Source organism: Siniperca chuatsi, linkage group LG24 (assembly GCF_020085105.1).
Source record: "Siniperca chuatsi isolate FFG_IHB_CAS linkage group LG24, ASM2008510v1, whole genome shotgun sequence".
Classification (NCBI taxonomy): domain Eukaryota; kingdom Metazoa; phylum Chordata; class Actinopteri; order Centrarchiformes; family Sinipercidae; genus Siniperca; species Siniperca chuatsi.
Window position 1 is genome coordinate 1,217,455 of NC_058065.1, and position 22,774 is coordinate 1,240,228.

The following is a 22,774-nucleotide window of genomic DNA, read 5'->3' on the forward strand; positions in this document are numbered from 1 at the left end:
ATTGGGTTGAGCGGTTTATTAGAGCTTTTCACTCTTTGACAGTCCTTTGTCAAACTCTTCTGAGGGTATCAAGTCATGACCCGATCCGAACAGACCCGATGGTACCTGGAACAAATGTTAAACGCTTCAACAGGTTTATCCAAACATACAGGCTCTGGTGGTTCACTCCAACTGTATCTTATGGTAACAGGAAAAGTTAGCATATTAGCCTCGGTGAGTATACTTGCTTCCGGTACCACTTCCTTGCTGATTTTCAAAATAAAAGTGAGCAAAGTTTTATTTGTTAGGCCCATTTCTATTTGTTAAGAATGAACAAATACCCATCCTTTAAATATAGAAATGCCACAAAGTAAAGTAAAGTAAACCGTACAGAAGCATAATGTCAGCAAAATGTATTTATTATTATGCATCACCCTCACCTGCCCTGGATTCTCCCTCAACCAGCCCCTTGTATATACTTCCTGTGTTCACTGCTCTTTGCCAGATTGTCGTTGTTCAACCTCGTGTTCATGTCTCTCCAGCAATTCCTAGTGTTTGCCTCGATCCTTGGATTATTGGATTTTGCCCGCTCCCTGTCTTGTTCGTTTGCTTGTCTCGGATTGACTTCCCGTGTATGACTGCCTGGTTCTTCAATGAAGACGACCTTTTGAACTTTACTCTGTGTCCTGTGCTTATCTCTGCGTCTGAGTCCCTGTTCTACCAGAGCCGTTACAACTCCCATAGTAATACTATGATGATGTTGCAGTAAATGTAAAGTTTTACTACTGTGTTTTAATAGTATTACTATATATTACCTACAAACACATTACGCAATGCCAAGTTGCACTTTGGTGCCACATTACCAACCGGTGACGTTGTGACAACATTGCTCTATGAAATAACCAGTCCTCATGGAGACTGCTCTGCAACGTTGCAGTAACGTCATAAAATAGCGTAAATACGATGTAATTTCATAACATAACAACGTTATATCACAGTCCTTATCCTTACTTCATTAGAAACGTTTCTGGTACACAGCAAAGGAGTTTTGATGACCAGGCATGAGGGACCTGGATGAAGACACAATGGCGGACCTCTACGACCTCGGCAACAGAAGTTGGTCTTCTTTGTGTCGTTTTTACATGTGCGTGCGTAGTCCACTTGGGGCAGAAAATAGAAAAAGACGAAACAACAACTTTATTAACTGATTTTGGTGAAATGTGATCATATTTTATGGAGCAAATATTTTCTGGTTTTCCCTCTGTCCTCCGGCTGCTCTGTCTCAACTCTCTGTGGACTGATGGACAGATACTGTCACCATAGTTTATTTAGCCGTGCAGCTAATGTAGCCGTCCTATTAGCTGGATCTGTTTGGACTGGGAGTGAGGAGGTTTTCAGGCCCGAGAAGGGGGGCAGGGGGTTGGGCAGTGGGGAATGCTGGCGGGGAGTGACGCCGGAACCGGATACAGGCGAGCGGGCAATGGACTGCTAGCTCAACGGCCTGAAAACCTTCCAATCTGGGAAGAGTCAGCTAATAGGACTAATAGGACATCTATAAATGACTTATTCTTCCATAACTATTTGGTGTTCCAAAAGATAAAACAACACAACTATTAAAGCATTACACATTTTTATTCGTAACATATAATGGTTTACAAAAAGGTTACAATGGAATCATATCATAAATCAACACAAAATGAATCATTATAAACATTGTATTTACTCATTTATTCCTGTTATTGAGATTTTAAAAACATTTTCTTAGAACAAATGAAAACATGTTTAAGCCGTGAGAATATTACAACCAGTTTCCAGTAAAAAATTAACTTCTTTCAAAAATCTTCTCACAGCAACACATCATTTTACATTTATCTCAGTGGCATTTTATAGAGAAGCACATGTAGAAACTGCAGCTGCTGGTTGACAAGAGTCTGACGAGGTCTTCATAGGTCCAAAAGTCTGGAACCGGTCTAAAACCGACCTCAAGGGGTGCAGGTAGCTCACCTGGTAGAGCGCATGCCCCATGTACAAGGCTGAGTTCTTACCCCAGCAGTAAGAGGAGCAGATTTACACACACTTCCAGCTATCAAAAAAGAATGGGGGGAAATTGATAGCCAATTAATTAATTTAGTCGGTTAGAAGGTTGCTATGGACTTCTTGACTTTGTGTACAGTGATCATAATACCTCATATGCACCAACCACATAAAAATCATGTTCTTGATAAATTAAAGGTTTATTAAACTACTAAGTACACACACAGTAAACTACCACATAACTAATAACTGCTAAACAACAAATTAACGAACAAATGCAAACATGAATAAATGTTATGAATACAGCAATGAACAAATAATAAATCACTGAGGACCAGTGTATACCAGATAAAGCAGTGAATGATAAGAAGATGTCTAAATTTGTGGAAACACAGGAGACAGCGGATACAACTTTAGTATTGACCAGTAAAATGCACCGTTACACCAGCAGCTGAGAGGTTTTGGGAAGCACTTGTGAAATGTTTTACGATTCCATGTCATGATTATATTGAAGGGAGATCCTACTCCCCCATCCAACTATCTTGTCTTAATTATTTTTGTTTTAATTTCTTTCCTAAAGAATGAAAGAAGTAAGTTTATTACATGTTTGATGCTTCCATGTTTAAAAGGTTGGCCTACTCAGTTGCTGAAAGACACCAAACATCTTTTATGAATAAACAGAATTATTCACTTCGCAATAAGTAAGAGACTGTTAACCGAGGTTTAAATGGCAATAATGTACAACATTTGTTATTATGACAACACAAATACATATGTTCCTATATGCATATATACTTATTACAGCAAATGAAATAGTAAAATAAAAATCAATACATGTCAGGTGGCAGGCAGACCAAATACACATGCCCCCCTGACGGGCTGTGAGATTTGGTATTCCAGCTTACTTTTTGTCTTATTGCAAGCTATGATCACTTAATTTGTTATGAAAATTATTTTATTACATTTCCTATTTCGTCAGCTCTATAAACAGTCTAAACACGCCATCTCAATTGCAATAAGTGGAATGAGGACAGAATGAACATGTCATAATAGGCTAGTCCATTATTTCAAATAACCTTAGACATATTTAATTTATATTTAGGTTAATTCAATACTATTTTATTTATATAGCACCAATTCATCAAAGAAGTTATTTCATTTCACTTTTTCTATTGAGCAGGTCTAGACTGTACTCATAAATAAATAATACTACTTACAGAGACCCAACAATTCCCACCATGAGCAAGAATTTGGCGACAGTGGGAAGGAAAAACTTCCTTTTAAGAGGCAGATAAATAATAATAATAAAAAAATAGTAATAACTGATAATAAGACTAATAATAATATTTGTAGTAGCGGTTGTTGAGCAGGAACAGAGGGGCAGTAGGTGGTCCGCAGTCAATCAGTTAAGAAAACAAGAAATCAGTTTGAAATATGTCATTAGAGTTGACTCCAAGGGCCTACACTAAAGAAACTGTGTGTCCCAAATTACCAAACATGTTACTGAAAAAAATGTTTTGTGTCACCACAACAAAATGGTGCCATGCCTTGTAAAACTATCATACACACTTAATTTCTTCATATAAAGAAACTGTTCCCATTAGTTCAGGGCTCAAAACTTCACATACTTTTCATATGGTTAATGACACAAAACATATCAATGACTTCCATCCCCCTGCGATGTGGGGGTACTGGGTCAGTTTGAGGTCTGTGCATCGTAAAGTTGTCACTTAACGTCCCATTACTGTCCTCCTTGGGACCTGGCGGGGTCTGTTTTATGACTTGTGAAGACGTTTGGGGGACGTTCATCTTTGAGTCCTAACAGAGTCTATTTCATGATCTAGAGGCTAATTCTTTTATCAATAAAGATACAAGATGTTCATCAGAATCCACGTTGATCATGGTTTCATCTTAGCTGAAAAGATGACGCACGTCTTATTTTGGAGTCTGTATCACAGTTTTGAACTGATCAGTGTTGAGCTGAGTCTTGTCCTCAGTACTTCAGATCCTGCTGGAAGGAATTGGCTCAACATGCATCTCTGCAGCTTCATTTACTTCCGCTGCTCTCACCAGCACACTTGTGGTTTTTGAACATATGAAGCAGAGTGAATGCTTTACCACAAACCGAACAACTAAATGGTTTCTCCACTGCGTGGACAGTCAGGTGTTTTTTCAGATTTCCCCTTTCTCCAAATCCTTTACCACAAACTGAACAACTGAAGGGTTTCTCCCCAGTGTGGATTTTCATGTGTCGTCTCACAGTTCCCCTATCTACAAATGCTTTGCCACAAACTGAACAAATACATGGTTTCTCCCCTGTGTGGACAGTCAAGTGTTGTTTCAGATTTCCCCTTTCTACAAATCCTTTACCACAAACTGAACAAATAAATGGTTTCTCCCCAGTATGGATTCTTATGTGTCGTCTCAGAGTCCCCCCTTCTCCAAATCCTTTACCACAAACTGAACAACTAAATGGTTTCTCCCCTGTGTGGACAGTCGAGTGGCGTCTCAGATGTGTCTTCTGTGCAAATCCTTTACCACAGACAGAACAACTGAAGGATTTCTCCCCTGTGTGGACAGTCATGTGTCGTCTCAGAGTTCCCCTATCTACAAATCTTTTACCACAAACTGAACAACTAAATGGTTTCCCCCTTGTGTCAACAGTCAAGTGTTGATTCAGACTTCCCTGATCAACAAATCCTTTACCACAAACTGAAGAACTACATGTTTTTTCTGCTGTGTGGACAGTTGAATGTCGTCTCAGATGTGTCTTTTGTGCAAATCCTTTACCGCAGACAGAACAACTAAATGGTTTCTCCCCTGTGTGGACAGTCAAGTGTCGTGTTAGATTTCCCTTATCTACAAATCCTTTACCACAAACTGAACAACTGAATGGTTTCTCCCCTGTGTGGACAGTCAAGTGTTGTTTCAGATTTCCCCTTTGTCCAAATCCTTTACCACAAACTGAACAACTGAATGGTTTCTCCCTTACGTGGACAGTCGAGTGTCGTCTCAGATGTGTCTTTTCTGCAAATCCTTTACCACAAACAGAACAAATGAAGGGTTTCTCTCCTGTGTGGATTCTCATGTGCCTCACAACTTCTCTTCTCCATGGAAAAGTTTTTTTACAAACTGAGCAGCTGAAACGTTTTCCTTCTGAATGAAGTCTCATATGAGTCATTAAGGAGTTCTTCCCAGAATATCGTTTACCACAAACTGAGCAACTAAATGGTTTCTCTCCTGTTTGGAGTCCATCTTGTTTCTGCAGATGTTCCTTGTGACCAAAGCTTGTAGCACATTCAGAGGAGCTACCTGATGTTTTTCCAGTATTACATTCCTGATCACTTACAGGTACTTCATTGTTCTGCAGAGGGTTTAAACCTGACTGAGGTTCCCTGGTCTCCTCCCAATCACAACTGTCATCAGTCTCAGATTCAGAGGAGTCTGACGTTTCGTCATCAGTATCTAGTTTTAGATGTGTATCTGGATCTGAGATCCTGGCTGGTTCTGGTCCTCCATCGGCTTCTGTTTTAATATGTTTACTTAGTCTTAGATGAAGCTGTGAGGGCTGAGGTTTCTCTTCATCATCTTCTTCACTCTTCACAGGGACAGGAGTGAATGTGAACTTGGTGATATCGGCCTCCTCCAGCCCTCGAAGCTGCTCTCCCTCCTGACTGGTCCAGAGCTCCTCTGGTTCCTCTTTAATGTGTAGGGGCTCTGGTGGGTCCTCCTGGTCCAGACTGGGGCTCCAGTCCTGCTGCTCAGGGGGATCCTCTTCTTTACTCACCAACAGCATCTGGACGTCTGTGGAGAATAATGAAATACAGACACACGTTTTAGAAAACTGTCGTTTCCTGTTAACATTTAAACCACTGACAGCACTACTTTCTTAAACGTGGAGAAATTTTAATTTGGGTTCATTTTATTTTGACAAACTGTATGTCACTGTATAATGCAGCACCAAACGAAATGTAAACATATTAAAGTGCAAAACTGTAGTTTTAAACGGGCAACTCCAACATGACAAAAATAAACACAGACTGTCAATCAACGTAAAATAAGCCCAGGTAGCAGGCAGACGACTTTATGAGTGTAATAAACAGCTACAAGGACAAAAAGATAATAAAAAGCTCTCCTTACTAATGAATAGAAAACACACTATGGTTTCAGAAATGCAACCCGACGTCACGCTGCACTGGCCAATCCTGCAATCAGACCGGTCAAACGGCTCCACAATCAGTAAACCAGTTCATGGATCAAACTATGTTACTCGCCCAGTTGCGTCCTCACTTGATCTATTTAGTGTCCTTCAGTGCACTTTATTGACAATTTAAACTTTTTCTGGGACTGCAGACATCGTTTTAAGGCAGATGAAAGAAAGCCTCATAGTCAATGGCCAAGAATTCAAAACATATAGCCTATATGAATTAGAAGTAGTTCCGGATGTAATATGTGTTTAAGAAACTTGGTTACACCCTCATTTAGATTTTGTGATCCCTGGGTTCAGTTCTATAAGACACGACAGTGATAAACAAAATGGTGGGGGGTGTGCTACTTTTCACAAAGATGGGTTGGCCTACAGGGAGGTTCCCTCCCCTGAAGATACGGAATGTATCATAGTTGAAATCTGCAGCCCAAGGAAAGGACATATTAAGTTAATCAATTTATATAATCCATGCAGAAGTCTAACCCTTGACATGTTCAAGGAAATGGTAGGGACAGTATATAGAAAGAAAATATGGTGTGGAGATTTTAATACACAGCAGCTTACGGGGTAATAATCATACAGACAGTAATGGGAATATAGCGTAAGAAATGTTGGATGAAAGATCATTGGTCTGCCTTAACGATGGACATGGTACGAGAGTAGATGTCAACAGGTACGGTATCATGCCTGGATAGTTTGGTGAATCCATGCGAATGGTATGTGAAGAGTGATTCTACCGTAGGAAGTGATCATTTCCCCGTTCTCACTATAGTAAACACAAGTGTGTGTCAACAAGAAGGCACTTTGCTAGATTTAGAAACTTTTCAGACCCTCTTAGCGACTTCTAAAAAGTGACTAGCAACAAATTCAGCGACCTATTCAGGATCATGGAAAAGGCGAGAAATATATTCATATATTATATTGTAATTCATTCCCATTAGGGCCGGGTATCGGTGCTTGATAGCTTAAAAAATAGGTATTGACCAAAATAGCCCAGTACCAAATAGTATCGAAACGTCTCCAGTCAAACGATGCCTGCATTCGATCCTTTTTGTACCCAGATCTAGAAAAGAATGACTATTTGTATGGTTTTGCTTGCAACCAATCACCGAAAGCGCTCTTTGATTTAATTTAACATGTGATTGGCCCACTACAGCAGCTACAGCTAGCAGCTACATACACGGAGCACTTCTTCTCCTCGTTCTCTGTTGGGCTGGACCCGGACCCAGCTGTGGACCAGTGTGTGGAGTGCTGGTGGAGTGTGCCAGTGCGTAGCAACCCGCCTTGCAGACACCTGCCCTGTTCGCTCTGCCTAACCCAGAGACAGTTCAGCAGCAAAGTAGGCTCCAGAGGAGAAGTGACTGCAAGAGGAACAGCAGGCAGGCTGGGCAGGAGGGACTGCGACAGTCGAAGAGATCAGTGTGTTCACCGGAGAAACTTCAGCTCACAATCTGCTGTATCAGCAGCACCGCTGGCTTTGCGCTGGCTGGTGTGTAAAAGAGACACAACCAGAGCTACACAAAGCCTAATACAAACTCTATGCTCGACTCAAACTATTAACTCACAGTCCTTCAGAATTAAAGTTTCCCATTGCTCAACACTCTGATAAACAAAGGTGGTCTGATGTGCTGGCTCTCTGTATATAGGCTGCACTTACCTTGTGCATTAAAATTGAATTAAAGAACACTTTCAAAATGTAACCATGTAAAAATCATTTGGATGGGGAGAAGTGGTGGCATTTTACACAACTGAATGCTTCCATTCACATGATGGGTATCGAATCACTTTAAGGGTACTGGTTTTGGTACTGGTATCAGAATTTTTTAAACGATACTCAGCCCCCATGCATGCTGCTCTGAGTCCTCGGCTCTTCTGCCAACTCGTCTCGTCTATCTTCTTGCTCCGTGTCCAGACAGGTTTCTCTCTCACTCTTTCTATCTGGATCTCTGGATTCCTATAGCTTATAAATATGTAAATAGTTTGTTTTATCTTCTTCCTCTCTTTGTAGATTTTTTAGATAATAGTTAGTAGGCCGTCGCATGTACTGGAACAAAAAGGATTACTGAGTAATTTCCAGAATGGATTTCGAAAAGGACGATTCACTGCATTTAAGTGCTTTGAGTAGTCATAAAGACTAAAAAGGCGCTGTATAAGTACAGTCCATTTACCATTTACAATGGGTGCTCTAGTTAGAGTAAGAAATGAGCTGGAAAAGACACTGAAAATGAAGATGGAAGATGAAGATGTGGAGGGAAGGGCTGCTTATCAAATTAAGTAAAAGGGTATTGGAGGGAGGATGTATAATTGGATAAAGGACCTTTTATCAGGCAGGAAATTCAGAGTCAAAGTTTGGAGCAGATGTATCTAAATCTTGAAATAGAAAATGGTATACCCCAGGGGAGTGCAATCAGCCCTGTATTGTTCAACATAATGACAAATGACATCTTTACAAATTTAGATGGACGCATCAAATCAGCGCTATATGCAGACGATGGGACCATATGAATGAGGGGAAGGAATATAACTTAACATAAGCTAACATTATATGGTCAGCCGATGGAGAGGGTGTCTGAATTTAAGTACCTGGGTCTATGGCTAGATAGTATATAAAGTATATAACAGTATCGTAGAAAAGGTTTCAGTCGTAGTCATCTGGACACTGTTTTCAGAATCAAGACGTTTGGCTCCCATCCGGAAGTCATTCTCAATCTCACAATTGAGAATGACTTCCGGATGGGAGCCGAAACGTCTTGATTCTGAAAACAGTGTCCAGATGACTACGACTGAAACCTTTTCTACGATAGAACACTCCTGGACGAATGACGGACTACACCGTCTTATATAACAGTATATAAAACACCTGGAAACAAAAGGCTAAAAAGTCAAATCTATTACGAGCTATGGCCAGATGCGACTGGTGGGCAGATAAACAGGCATTAGGCTAATTGACATTTACATGGTGATTATGACGTCAACAATAGATTATGGTTGTATAGTTAATGGAGCAGCAGCAAAGACATCATTGCCAAAAAGGGGACAGACTACTGTTTCTCAAATGGGGGTACAAGTACCCTTGGGGGTACTTTGGAGTACTGCAGGGGGCACGTGAGATTTCTTTTAAATGTTAATTTAAAAGAAATATCATTCATGCATAAATCCTAAAATAATTGTACTATAATAAATTCAATATAAATGTAAATGTAAGTAAGATTGCTAGACCATATTTTATATTCAATATTCCGATTTTAAATGGAATTAACACCACACAGAAGAAGAAGTATAAGAAGAAGTGTCGTCTGTGCTGATAAAGTCTTTTGTGAAGTGGCTGTTTAGTCTTACTTCACAAAAGACTTTATCAGCAGAGACGACACGCTAACTCAGGATTGCAGAGCGCCGTGCATTTGCATCTAAAAGCTACAAACCGCACATTTGAAGACAGCGAGGTGAAGATTCGAAGTAGAGAGAAGAGTTGGTTTGAACGAGGAGTCAAAGAAGCCATTTTTGTGAAAAAAGAAAACCCCTCTTTGAACAGAAATGGTGGTCTGAGATTCAACTTGCCAACCGTTTACCACAGTGTATTAACACCATGGTCAAGCCAATCACATGCTAATCAGGTACTTGACAGTGATGAGGGAGGTGCAGCCAGAAAACAATAGGCCTGATGACTATGACTGAAACCTTTTCTACGATGGAACACTCCTGGACGAATGAGGGACTACACCGTCTTTGTCATGAATTTAATGATGGATTATAAACATTGCAAATGTAGCTTCAGTGTATTTCAGTGACATAGTTGTTGTTTAATAAATCAGACACTGATGGCGTATCTTAAAATAGGCTTCTTTTTTTAACCAAAAATGTTTTGCACGGGTCAGGAGGTACTTGGTTGAAAACATATTTCAAAAAGGGGTACATTATTGAAAAAAGTTAGAGATCCACTGGACTACAGTATAGAGCATTACGTGCATGCTAGGAGCTAATCAAGCCCCATTAATTACTAACAGAAGCAGGAGAAACACCGCTTGAGTTAAGAAGTGAGAAACTCGCTGGGTCAGGTTAAAACGAAGTGAGGAAGAAAACGCTACAGGATTGTTGGGAATATTCCAAGTTCACCCCAGTTAGTAGCCAGAAATTAAAGATCACAATGGTGAATGAATAAAGTGGGAATTAAAACATGTACTGCAGGGACAGTTAGAAGAGCTCAGGAAGACTTTTTAGAGATACGTGGTTCTCACAGGACGGCGACGCTACAGACACGTGATGATCTTATAGACCATGATGCATTGCTGCAGGTTAAACTACCCAACAGGATATAAAGCAGTTAAAATGAGCTCAACCTGAAACATCTGCAGCAGTAAAACGCAACACACACATGAATGCAGCAGGAATATGAATCCAGAAACATCAGATATAATAAAACACTGACAGGAAGCGTTTTACTGCACAGGGACGACTCTCACTGAACACTTTAAGTTCCTGTTGCTGATAATACTCACAGACTTTTACTGCAGTGGAGTATTTTCACAGAGTGGTGTCAGTACTTTTACTGCAGTAAAGGATGTGAACACTTCTTCCCCCGCAGCTGGTTTCCCAGCAGTTTAAAGTGAAACAACAAGTAAAGTGCACAGACCTGCTCTGTGCAGCCGGACTTCAGGCTGGAAAACAGCGTCCAGTAGTTTGCGTTGTCCACAAAGTTCCTCCTCGTTCTGGATTTTAAACATTTTCACAGCTTCACAGCAGCTTTTCCTCCAGACTCACTCCGTTAAAAACTGTCTGCTCACTCTGATGCGCGCTGTGTTGCTAAGTTACATCACGTTCGCGTCCGTCTACTTCCTGCTAGCAAGCTAAGCTAACTCCATTAGCTCCGTAGGACGCCGGGAGATAATTCAGATGCTAAACATTTTCAAATAAAGCGAACAGCGCAGAGTCTCTTCAGACAGGTCTGTCTGGACATTTGGACACTTTGGCTCCGTGAAAAATACAGTTTGGTCTCTATCGAAGCTACTCCGACTAGCACTGTGAGGCCGAGCTCCGTCTCCGTCTACTTCCTGCTAGCAAGCTGCGCTAACTTCCTTTAGCATTCTTGGCTAACAGGAGATGAGTCTGCGGTGAAACATCCCGAAAGTTCACACAAAGTCCGCTTCAACAGGTTTATCCAAACATACGGGCTCTGCTGGTTCACTCCGACTGGATCTTATGGTAACAGGAAAAGTTAGCATGTTAGCCTCGGTAAGTATACTTACTTCCGGTCCCACTTCCTTGCTGATTTTCATAATAAAAGTGACCTAACTTTTACACATATATACCATATATTTACCTATATCTCTTTAGGAATTAACAATGGCAGAAACACCCAGATCCTTTATCAGAATTATTAAATGCAACAGATGATTTTAAAGATTTATTCTAAATTTGTATCTGAACCAAAATGTACCTGAACAAAAAATAAATAAAAAATAAAAAATAAAAACCCAGTTCACAGTCCTCAAGCTCTGGTTGCAGCTAAAGAGCAGACTAGTTTCCTCTGTCTGCTACTTTGATAAACCACTGTGAAGTCACATGTTTCTTTAGTGAGTGCACACAGCACTCTGCTTCACTCAAGCTTCACTCTTCATAAACACGTTAATGTTTTCAGCCATGCTAGCAGCGTGATGTGGGTCTGTCAGTCGGTCCTTGACTTTGGTCCAGACTGAAATATCTCAATAACTACTGGATGGATTGTCATTGAAATTTGGTTCAGACGTTCATGTTCCCATCAGGATGGGATGCATATTTAAACATATTTCCCTCCATCTCTTGAGACATCAGTAAATGTTCCATTTATCCAGCATGTTGAATCTTTAGAGAAATCCTCTTACTGCTCCTCCAGTGATTGGCTGTTACTTTCTGTTTCATATCAGTGTCAGCTGAATGCAGTCAGACAGCAGTGAGGCAGAGGAAGCTGCCATCAGCTGCTGGACTTCTACTATCAGGCCACTAGATGGCGTCATGAAGCTGCAGTGAAGTGCAGATTTACCTTCACTGACACACGCTGATTGAATATTTTAGTAACTTCCCCACCACTAAACAACATTTCAGCTCTACATAAAAGAGCCGCTCACCAACAGGTCAGCAACTCCTTCTGCGAGTCGAACCTGAACACAGACATGAAACATGTTTTCAGATTCAGTGTCACTTTCACTTCAGAGGATATCGTTATCATACCATGTCATTAGACGCTCTTTCTAACTGCAGAACCTGCCTGAGAATCCTGCTGTTTCTAACTTTCCTTCAGTCTCACAGTGATCCAGAGATGGTCGTCTGTCCGTCCACGGGTCCACTGCAGACAGGAGCTGCTGACTGCTGGTTCGGCTGCTGTTATTTTCAATCTTACAAAAGCATTATGGGAAACATTAAGAGCATAGAAGTCAGACAAAGAATAAGAATAGTTCAAAATCCATTAATATTTATCAACATGGTTCTTTATTCCTAAAACAATGACTCTCTCCATTCATATTCACATATTTGGAAACTTGTGGACATAAAAACAAAACTATTTGGTCGAAGGGAAATGTAGGACATGAATGAGACTTGAAAAAAGGTTACATATAAAAAATAATATATATATATATAGAGGAGACATGAAAGAGCATAAACAAGTGTAAGACTTAAACATATAATATATAACCAGTTTCCAGTAAAAAATGTACTTGTTTCAAAAATCTTCTCAAAATGACAGAAGACGGCAGGTCGCTGCACGGAAATCAAGAAAAACATCACTTGATTTAAAAAAAATACCTGAAACAAGTCAAAATATTCTTTATTCACTGGAAGATTTTTGATGAAAATAAAACTTCACAGACTGTTTTACAGACTGTTTTACAGTAATGACCTGGTAGGAAGGAGATGTTCTGCAGAGAAACCTGTTTAGTTATCATCAGTTACTTAGTGGAGTTGAAATGAGGCTTTAAAGCTTCACTCTGAAGTATAAAACTAAAGAGGAAGGAAGACTGGGAAAGACTGTGATGGACCTGAAACCCTCCTGGTTGAATCAGGAGGGAAATGAAGACACATGAACCATGAAGCTACTAAATAAAGCTGCAGCCACAAGTTTGAATCAATGACGTGTTAGTGAGCGGTGGAGAGCAACACGTCTTTTTACATTTATCTCAGTGACATTTTACAGATAAGCACATGTAGAAGCTGCTGCTGCTGCTTGAAGTGAGTCTGAAGAGGTCTTCATAGGTCCAAAAGTCTGGACCCGGTCTAAAACAGACCTCAGGTAAATCAATGTCATGACCCGATGGTAACTGGAACAAATGCATTGTGAAGTTCAGGGGACGTTAATCTGAGGCTTCAGCAGTCTGACTTAGACACAAGTGGGGATCTTCCAAACTTCGTCTTTTTTTCTACAAAACTCCGCAATGTGGTGTTAGCATCTGCCAGATGATAATTGAGTTACGGTCCTAACAGCGGTATCGTTAGGACGCAGGCGCTGGAGCAGACTGGAGCAGGCATCTTTAAGCTGGAAGCAGCAACTTATGAGTGCTAACTTTCTTTGAGAGTTAGTTTGTCTTTGCGTCTCTCCGTCTCTTTCCCTCGCAGCAAACGCCTTCACACATCACGTTCAGCCCGTTGGTAGTATTAGAAGGGCAAGAAGTTGTTTTGTTTTCTGCGGTGCAAAACCTTTACTCCACCCCCCATCCAACTATCTTGTCTTAATTATTTTGTTTTAATTTCTTTCCTAAAGAATGAAGGAAGTTTATTACATGTTTGATGCTTCCATGTTTAAAAGGTTGGCCTACTCAGTTGCTGAAAGACACCAAACCTCTTTTATGAATAAACAGAATTATCCACTTCGCAATAAGTAATAGACTGTTAACTGGGGTTTAAATGGTAATAATGTACAACATCTGTTATGAAAATACTAATACATATGTTCCTATATGCATATATACTTATTACAGCAAATAAAATAGTAAAATAAAAATCAATACGTCAGGTGGCAGGCAGACCAAATACACGTTTGGTATTCCAGCTTACTTTTTGTCTTATTGCCAGCTATGATCACTTAATTTGTTATGTAAATTATTTTTCACATTTCCTGCTTCGTTAGCTCTATAAAGAGACTAAACACGCCATCTCGGCTACAATAAGTGGAGCGAGGACAGAATGAAGTAGGGCTGGGCGATATGGCTTATAAATATCACACACACACATCTTCTCTAAAATAACACACCATAAATTCTCAAATAATGCAAACTTATGATGATCTTGTAGAATATGATGTAGATTATATACTGTTGGGTAGTTTAAAGCAGTTAAAATGAGCTCAACCTGAAACATCTGCAGCAGTAAAATGCAACACACACATTAATGCAGCAGGAATATGAATCCAGAAACATCAGATATAATAAAACACTGACAGGGAACATTTTGCTGCATTGTGAGTACTTGCAGAACTTTTACTTGGACCTAATGGACCTGAATACTTCTTGCACCTCTGGTTAGCGCACCCACAGCCTAACTGCACCTGCGGGTTACCAGCCGAGCCTTCCCCTTTTAAAGGAAGGTGGCCTTGTGAGTAACCAGCTGTTGTGAAAATGAGCCTTTCCCTTACGTTACTTTAGTCATAAAGTGTGTAGATGAGCTTAGGTTGCAGTATACTGCGTCTTCTAGTACTCTTCACAGCAGAGTTGCTCCAGACTGTGTACAGCTAGCTAGTTAGCAGCTTCGAATCGGGCAGTAGGTGGTCCGCAGTCAATCAGTTAAGAAAACAAGAAATCAGTTTGAAATATGTCATTAGAGTTGAATCCAAGGACCTACACTAATGAAACTGTGTGTCCCAAATTACCAAACATGTCACTGAAAAAATAGTTTTGTGTCACCAACAAAATGGTGCCATGCCTTGTAAAACTATCATACACACTTAATTTCTTTATATCAAGAAACTGTTCCCATTAGTTCAGGGCTCAAAACTTCACATACTTTTCATATGGTTAATGACACAAAACATATCAATTAATGTACATTTCAATTTTGCATTGCAAAGTCATTTATCTGTGAGCCTTGTGCTGTGGACTTCCATCCCCCTGGGATGTGGGGGTGTTGGGTCAGTTTGAGATCTGCACATCGTAAAGTGGGTCATTTGTCACTTAACGTCCCATTACTGTCCTCCTTGGGACCTGGGCTTCATGACCTAGAGGCAGACTTTCAAAAACGGAAAATTCTTTTATCAATAAAGATACAAGATGTTCATCAGAATCCACGTTGATCATGCTACACATGGTTTCATCTTAGCTGAAAAGATGACGCACATCTTATTTTGGAGTCTGTATCACAGTTTTGAACTGATCAGTGTTGAGCCGAGTCTTGCCTTCAGTACTTTAGATCCTGCTGGAAGGAATTGGCTCAACAAGCTTCATTTACTGCCGCTGCTCTCACCTGCACACTTGTGGTTTTTGAACATATGAAGCCGAGTGAATGCTTTACCACAAACCGAACAACTAAATGGTTTCTCCCCTGTGTGGATAGTTGAGTGTCGTCTCAGATTTGTTTTCTGTCCAAATCCTTTACCACAGACAGAACAACTGAAGGGTTTCTCCCCTGTGTGGACAGTCAGGTGTTGTTTCAGATTTCCCCTTTCTACAAATCCTTTACCACAAACTGAACAAATAAAGGGTTTCTCCACAGTGTGAATTCTCATGTGTCGTCTCAGAGTCCCCCCCTCTCCAAATCCTTTACCACAAACCGAACAACTAAATGGTTTTTCCCCTTCGTGGACAGTCGAGTGGCGTCTCAGATTTGTCCTCTGTGTGAACCCTTTACCACAGACAGAACAATTGAAGGGTTTCTCCCCTGTGTGGACAGTCATGTGTCGTCTCAGAGATCCCCTATCTACAAACGCTTTACCACAAACTGAACAACTATATTGTTTCCTCCTTGTGTGGACAGTCGAGTGTTGATTCAGAGTTCCCTGATCAACAAATCCTTTACCACAAACTGAACAACTAAATGGTTTTGCCACTGTGTGGATTCTCAAGTGTCGTCTCAGAGTTCCCTTAGTTACAAATCCTTTACCACAAACTGAACAACTAAATGGTTTCCCCGTTGTGTTAACAGTCAAGTGTTGATTCAGACTTCCCTGATCAACAAATCCTTTACCACAAACTAATGAACTAAATGGTTTCTCTGCAGTGTGGATTCTCATGTGTCGTCTCAGAGTTCCCTTATCTACAAATCCTTTACCACAAACTGAGCAACTAAATGGCTCTTCTGCTGTGTGGATTCCAAAGTGTCGTCTCAGAGTTCCCTTATCTACAAATCCTTTACCACAAACTGAACAAGTAAATGGTTTCTCCCCTGTGTGGACAGCTGAATGTCGTCTCAGATGTGTCTTTTGTGCGAATCCTTTACCACAAACTGAACAATTGAAGGGTTTTTCCCCTGTGTGGACAATCAAGTGCCGTGTCAGATTTCCCCTATCTACAAATCCTTTACCACAAACTGAACAACTGAATGGTTTCTCCCCTGTGTGGACAGTCAAGTGTTGTTTCAGATGTGTGTTTTCTGCAAATCCTGTACCACAAACTGAACAATTGAAGGGTTTCTCCCCTGTGTGGATTCTCATGTGCCTCACAACCTCTCTTCTCCATGGAAAAGTTTTTTTACAAACTGAGCAGCTGAAACGTTTTCCTTCTGAATGAAGTCTCATATGAGTCCTTAAGGAGTTCTTCCCGAGGTATCTTTTACCGCAAACTGAGCAACTAAATGGTTTCTCTCCTGTTTGGATTCCATCATGTTTCTGCAGATGTTCCTTGTGGCCAAAGTTTGTAGCAGAGGAGCTACCTGATGTTTTTCCAGTATTACATTCCTGACCACTTACAGGTACTTCATTGTTTTGAGTGTTTAAACCTGACTGAGGTTCCCTGGTCTCCTCCCAATCACAACTGTCATCAGTCTCAGGTTCAGAGGAGTCTGACGTCTCGTCAGGAGTAGCTGGTTGTAAATGACTATCTGGATCTGAGTTCCTGGCTGGTTCTGGTCCTCCACAGTCCTCTCCATCTGCTTCTGTTTTAATCTGTTCACTTAGTCTTAGATGAAGCTGTGAGGACTGAGGTTTCTCTTCATCGTCTTCTTCACTCTTCACAGGGACAGGAGTGAATGTGATCTTGGTGATATCCGCCTCCTCCAGCCCTCGAAGCTGCTCTCCCTCCTGACTGGTCCAGCGTTCCTCCGGTTCCTCTTTAATGTGTGGGGGCTCTGGTGGGTCCTCCTGGTCCAGACTGGGGCTCCAGTCCTGCTGCTCAGGGGGATCCTCTTCTTTACTCACCAACAGCAGCTGGACGTCTGTGAAGAATAATGAAATACAGACACACGTTTTAGAAAACTGTCGTTTCCTGTTAACATTTAAACCACTGACGCCACTACTTTCTTAAACGTGTGGAGAAAAGATGCACATTTTGTACAACGTATCTGGAAAACTAAAGCACATCATGCGCTTTACTTTTATACTTAATGATTATTGCCTGTTTACATCTCTGTATATAGACACGTTTATGTTACTACCTGTCTACATTCTGTTCTTAACAGCCCATAACCAGTTCTCATTACGCATATACACATACATTACTGTTACTCTACATACATCATTTTATCATCTACACGTAGGAAAACTTGTCCTTGTTCCTCAGATATTCTTATAGAATTTAACAGACCTACACATTTCACCCCATGAGCCTCCAAGTGACTGCAGTACCAGGCAAGCTCCCTTAGGCTTCAATTACAACTGAGAACAAAAAAAACTATTTTTCCTCTTCTCACATTTCTAATTTGCTCCAGAGCTCACATTTTTAAACACTTCAAATATGAAATCTACACCAACGCTTTCGGCAGAGTCTTTTCTCTCTGTTGATATCTTGATTTAGGCGATAGCAGTCACGGTCGCTGACCTAAAAGCAGGACTAACAAACTCTTAAACATGCTCTATATATTCCACAATTTTCACTCTTCATGAATCTTTTTAGGACAGAATGTATGAAACTTTGTGCTGGTTAAGGGCCCTATCAGACAGAGTGCGTTTTTCAGGTTGCAAAATGACTGGCTATCAAAATAGTTTATTTATGTCTACTAACCATGGAACAGAATTTCTAGAGCGCGAGTTTCACCCGGAATGTTTTGGCACCAGTTGTAGACGGCTTAGCCCGGTTAGCCAGGTTAGTCAAGCTCATGTAATGTCGCTGCCTCCGACCGGTAAACACAAATGGAGAGACCAGAGCTCGAGGATCCTCCCTGACATTTAGATCCACTGTATGGGAGCATTACTGTTTCCTGGTTAGTTACGATGGGCAATTATGAGTGTCAAACTGTATGCCAACGCGGTTCAACTGAAGTAGGGTATAAACACTTCAAACACGTCATTTATGACGGCATCATCTGAATGTGTTGATTAGTGGAACAGGACAAAAGCAGAATGGAAGTTGAGGCCTTCTCCCCACAGCGTTCAGGCACTGCAGAATCGGACCGTGCCAAGACAACAACTAACGCAACAGGAGTATTTATCGCTGCGGATATCCGACCATACTCGTTTGTAGAGAATACAGAATTAAAGCATATGGTCAAAATGCTTGAGCCCCGCTACAATGTGCCTTCACGTGTGCATTACAGTCAGTCCGTTGTGCTGCCCTGTATAAACCAGCGCAAGCTGTAGTTCTTCAGGAATTATCAACAGTTACCATGGAGCGTCACTGAAATTTGTCCAGAGCGGGCCTTTAAAAGTTATCAATATTATCTTAAAATCAATTCTAAAATTTATAAAGAGCCAATGAAGGGAAGCTAAAATAGGAGTGACATGCTCTTTTTTGGTTTTGGTGAGGAGTGCTGCATTTTGGACAAGCTGTAATTTATGTAAACTCTGTTGACTCAGACATGTGTAGAGAGTTACAACAATCCAAACAAGAGTTAATTAAAGCATGTATGACGGTCTCTAGATTTTTGCTGGATAGAAATAAACACGCCGTGAACACATGAAGTGAAGAAAAACCTTATTTTATACAGTCCAAGAAAAACAATGAAAAACCATGCGCCGGTTAAAATTATTGATGTTGACGCATTTTCAGAGTCGACGTCATCGGTTACGTTGACTACTCGCGGCAGCCGTCGGCAGTTCAAAGCTTATTTTAGGACACACTGCTAATGCGCAGTGCGCAAAACAAAACTGCTGTTCAACAGTGGACAAGAGCACGCTGACACACGGCTACCAAGAAACAGGAGGGCTGTGTACCGGGTAATAAATCTGAAGGAGGGAGTCCTCCCTGGAACTCTCTTGGCGCAAAGCCTAAGACTAAATCATTTCCCTGGGAAATGGGAGGACGAGTAACAGGCAGAGCCCAGCAGCCTGAGATTTGTGATGCGACTGGCTGGCCTGCATTATCATCCAGGCAGAGCCCCTCTTCTTAGTAGGACACAGCCGTGGACAGCTCCCCAACAATCAAGTGTGCAACTTGAGGACAGGTTTGCTCCACTGTTGCAGGACCCTGAATCTCCATCTGATGACCAGGATAGCCTCATCTTCACATAGCAGGGTAAGAGAGTAAATCAGAAAGTACTAGGCTACAGAGAAAGATAATAACTGGGCCTCAAACTCTGATTGTGGGTGACTTTGCTGTAAATACTCTGCTTTCCCGAGGATCTGGTCTCTGACAGAAAGAAGCATATCGTGGCTGCACACCCAAATGTGAAAAATATCATACTGCACATACGGACCAATGACGCTGTGAAACAACAGTCTGAAGTCCTCACACGGGACTTTAACGATGTGTTTATCAGTGGCCCTCAACCACCCGTCAGAAGAGGAGCTGAGAGATTCAGCAGATTGTTGGCAATGAACACACAGCTCTCAACTGCATGCACCGTCCATTCAGTGCACATTATTGACAATTTCAACTTTTTGTGGGGCAACTTTTTAAAAAGGCAAATGGACTTGGAACCCCATCCAGGTCACCCTTTCTCCCTCCTCCACCCTCTTGGGGGTTCACTGACCAGATGAAAGAGCTGGTCATATTGGCCGATTGCTTGTGCAGCCCTATTTACAAATTTAGATGGTCGCGTCAAATCAGCGCTATATGCAGATGATGGGGCCATATGGATGAGGGGAAGGAATATAACTTGTGTGTTAGAGAATATAAGAAAAACAATAGAGAAAGTGGAGAAGTGGTCATATGAGTGGGGGTTCAAGTTGTCAACAAGCGAGTCACGTTACATGAGGTTTACAAATAAGAGCAAGATTGATGCTGAGAAGCTAACATTATATGGTCAGCCGATGGAGAGGGTGTCTGAATTGAAGTAGCTGGGTCTGTGGCTAGATAGCAAATATACATGAAAGTATATAAAACACTTGGAAACAAAATGCAAAACATCTATTACGAGCTGTGGCTGGATGTGACTGGTGGGCAGATGAACAGGCATGAGGTCAACAATAGATTATGGTTGTATAGTTTATGGAGCAGCAGTTTAAAGTGAAACAACAAGTAAAGTGCACAGACCTGCTCTGTGCAGCCGGACTTCAGGCTGGAAAACAGCGTCCAGTAGTTTGCGTTGTCCACAAACTTCCTCCTCGTTCTCGATTTTAAACATTTTCACAGCAGCTTTTCCTCCAGACTCACTCCGTTAAAAACTGTCTGCTCACTCTGATGCGCGCTGTGTTGCTAAGTTACATCACGTTCGCGTCCGTCTACTTCCTGCTAGCAAGCTAAGCTAACTCCATTAGCTCCGTAGGACGCCGGGAGATAATTCAGATGCTAAACATTTTCAAATAAAGCGAACAGCGCAGAGTCTCTTCAGACAGGTCTGTCTGGACATTTGGACACTTTGGCTCCGTGAAAATACAGTTTGGTCTCTATCGAAGCTACTCCGACTAGCACTGTGAGGCCGAGCTCCGTCTCCGTCTACTTCCTGCTAGCAAGCTGCGCTAACTTCCTTTAGCATTCTTGGCTAACAGGAGATGAGTCTGCGGTGAAACATCCCGAAAGTTCACACAAAGTCCGCTTCAACAGGTTTATCCAAACACACAGGCTCTGCTGGTTCACTCCGACTGGATCTTATGGTAACGCACGTGGTCCGTAACGGAAAAAGTTAGCATGTTAGCCTCGGTAAGCACAATCGCTTCCGGTATCACTTCCGCACCTTATTGATTTCCAAAATAAAAGTGGAAATTATTTATAAGCCCAAACTTTGGAGTCAGATCAGTCGCATCAATAATAAATGCACACAGAAGGATTCACAAATGTATTTCGGGATTTTATATATAAATGACTCTCTTCACATTAATGATCTTCAATGCACACAAATTAATTATTGGTTCACAAATATATATAAGTTACAATTTTCATCAAAAACATAGTTGGATGATTTATATCATTGGTGTGAAACTCTGGCCCGTGGGCCAAATGCGGCCCGCAGTGTAATAATATTTGGCCCGCGAGGCAATACCAAATGACTACTAGAACTGGCCCGCCGGTATTATACAGCGCATTCACCGCTAATACTGCAAATCCCATAATGCTCTGCTGTTGTTTTGCCGCGTCAGTCATGACAGCACCCAGAAACGCCCTCTCCTCTGTGACAGTAGTCATAGCGACGTCATGCTACAACTGTCACCGTGCTATACCTTCCGAAAATGGCGAAAAGAAAGGCAGAAAACAGGAGTACAACATTAGACGACACTATGAAACGACAAGTACAAGGACTTGGACAAAAGAAACTGCATCATATAGAAAACAAAAAAATACATAAAAATAATATCAAAAATAAATATATTTTACATTGAAATTTGGTTCAAAGCAAATGTCTGTGGTTATCTGCCATGTTCTCTGCAAAAAGTGCATAAAAAATGTCAGACAAAAGACTATCAGGACAAAAAGGACAAGTGTGTTATATGTGTGTAAATATTGGACTGACTCTTGAGGTACAAAGATTAACACTTCTGACATTATTAGAAAACTGTAGAATGCAAGAAGCCTTGGGTATCAATTGAAGAATTAAAATAATAATAACAACGATCTACTTGATTTTATTAACCAAAAAGCACAATTTAGATGCTCATACAATGTTAAAATGATTCACAACCTTATGTTGGGATTTACAATGGTTAAAGCGGGCACCAAATATAGATGCAATTGATTAAATTGGGCTATCAAAATTATCAAAGATAATTATAAATAATAAATTAAATGATTAAAGTCCTCGGGGGACACCACCACCCTTAAATAAGGGAAAAAGATAGTTAATTAAATGATTCAGTTTCATAAAATACACCATACTATTTAGTGATTTAATATGTCCCAGTACATAGTATGTCAAATGCAGTAAAATACGAGGATGTCATCCAGTTGCAATTTGCAGTATGCAAGCCAGCATGCTTTTCTGGCTATTCTGACCCAGAAGTTCAAGGCGCAATGTTATGACGAAGTAGTATGTCCCAATTGTATGCATAATGCATGCAACAGTATGTACTAAAAGTAATAAGAAAAAGTATGCATTTTGGAAAGTAGCTAATGAAAGGAAATCCAAAATGGC

The 22,774-nt window shown here is 40.9% G+C and overlaps 4 protein-coding genes across 5 annotated transcripts in view; 1 reads left to right on the plus strand and 3 right to left on the minus strand.

The window, feature by feature from the left end:
• LOC122871885 (NACHT, LRR and PYD domains-containing protein 12-like) overlaps nucleotides 1-22,774 on the plus strand; it is a 232,788-nt gene that overhangs the window by 170,619 nt on the left and 39,395 nt on the right.
• LOC122871920 (gastrula zinc finger protein XlCGF57.1-like) overlaps nucleotides 1-22,774 on the minus strand; it is a 133,924-nt gene that overhangs the window by 101,604 nt on the left and 9,546 nt on the right. The gene's annotated exons all lie outside the window — the stretch shown is intronic.
• Nucleotides 1,591-21,543, minus strand: LOC122871931 (gastrula zinc finger protein XlCGF57.1-like). The gene is made up of 3 exons (XM_044187557.1): nucleotides 20,910-21,543; nucleotides 10,851-11,025; nucleotides 1,591-5,817 (listed from the first exon to the last, which is right to left on the minus strand). Exons 2-3 carry the CDS (start codon nucleotides 10,939-10,941, stop codon nucleotides 4,061-4,063), a joined length of 1,848 nt encoding a protein of 615 aa, XP_044043492.1. The 5' UTR covers nucleotides 10,942-11,025; nucleotides 20,910-21,543; the 3' UTR covers nucleotides 1,591-4,060.
• Nucleotides 12,660-20,911, minus strand: LOC122871923 (gastrula zinc finger protein XlCGF26.1-like). Its single transcript, XM_044187539.1, has 2 exons — nucleotides 20,743-20,911; nucleotides 12,660-17,548 (listed from the first exon to the last, which is right to left on the minus strand). Exons 1-2 carry the CDS (start codon nucleotides 20,831-20,833, stop codon nucleotides 15,621-15,623), a joined length of 2,019 nt encoding a protein of 672 aa, XP_044043474.1. The 5' UTR covers nucleotides 20,834-20,911; the 3' UTR covers nucleotides 12,660-15,620.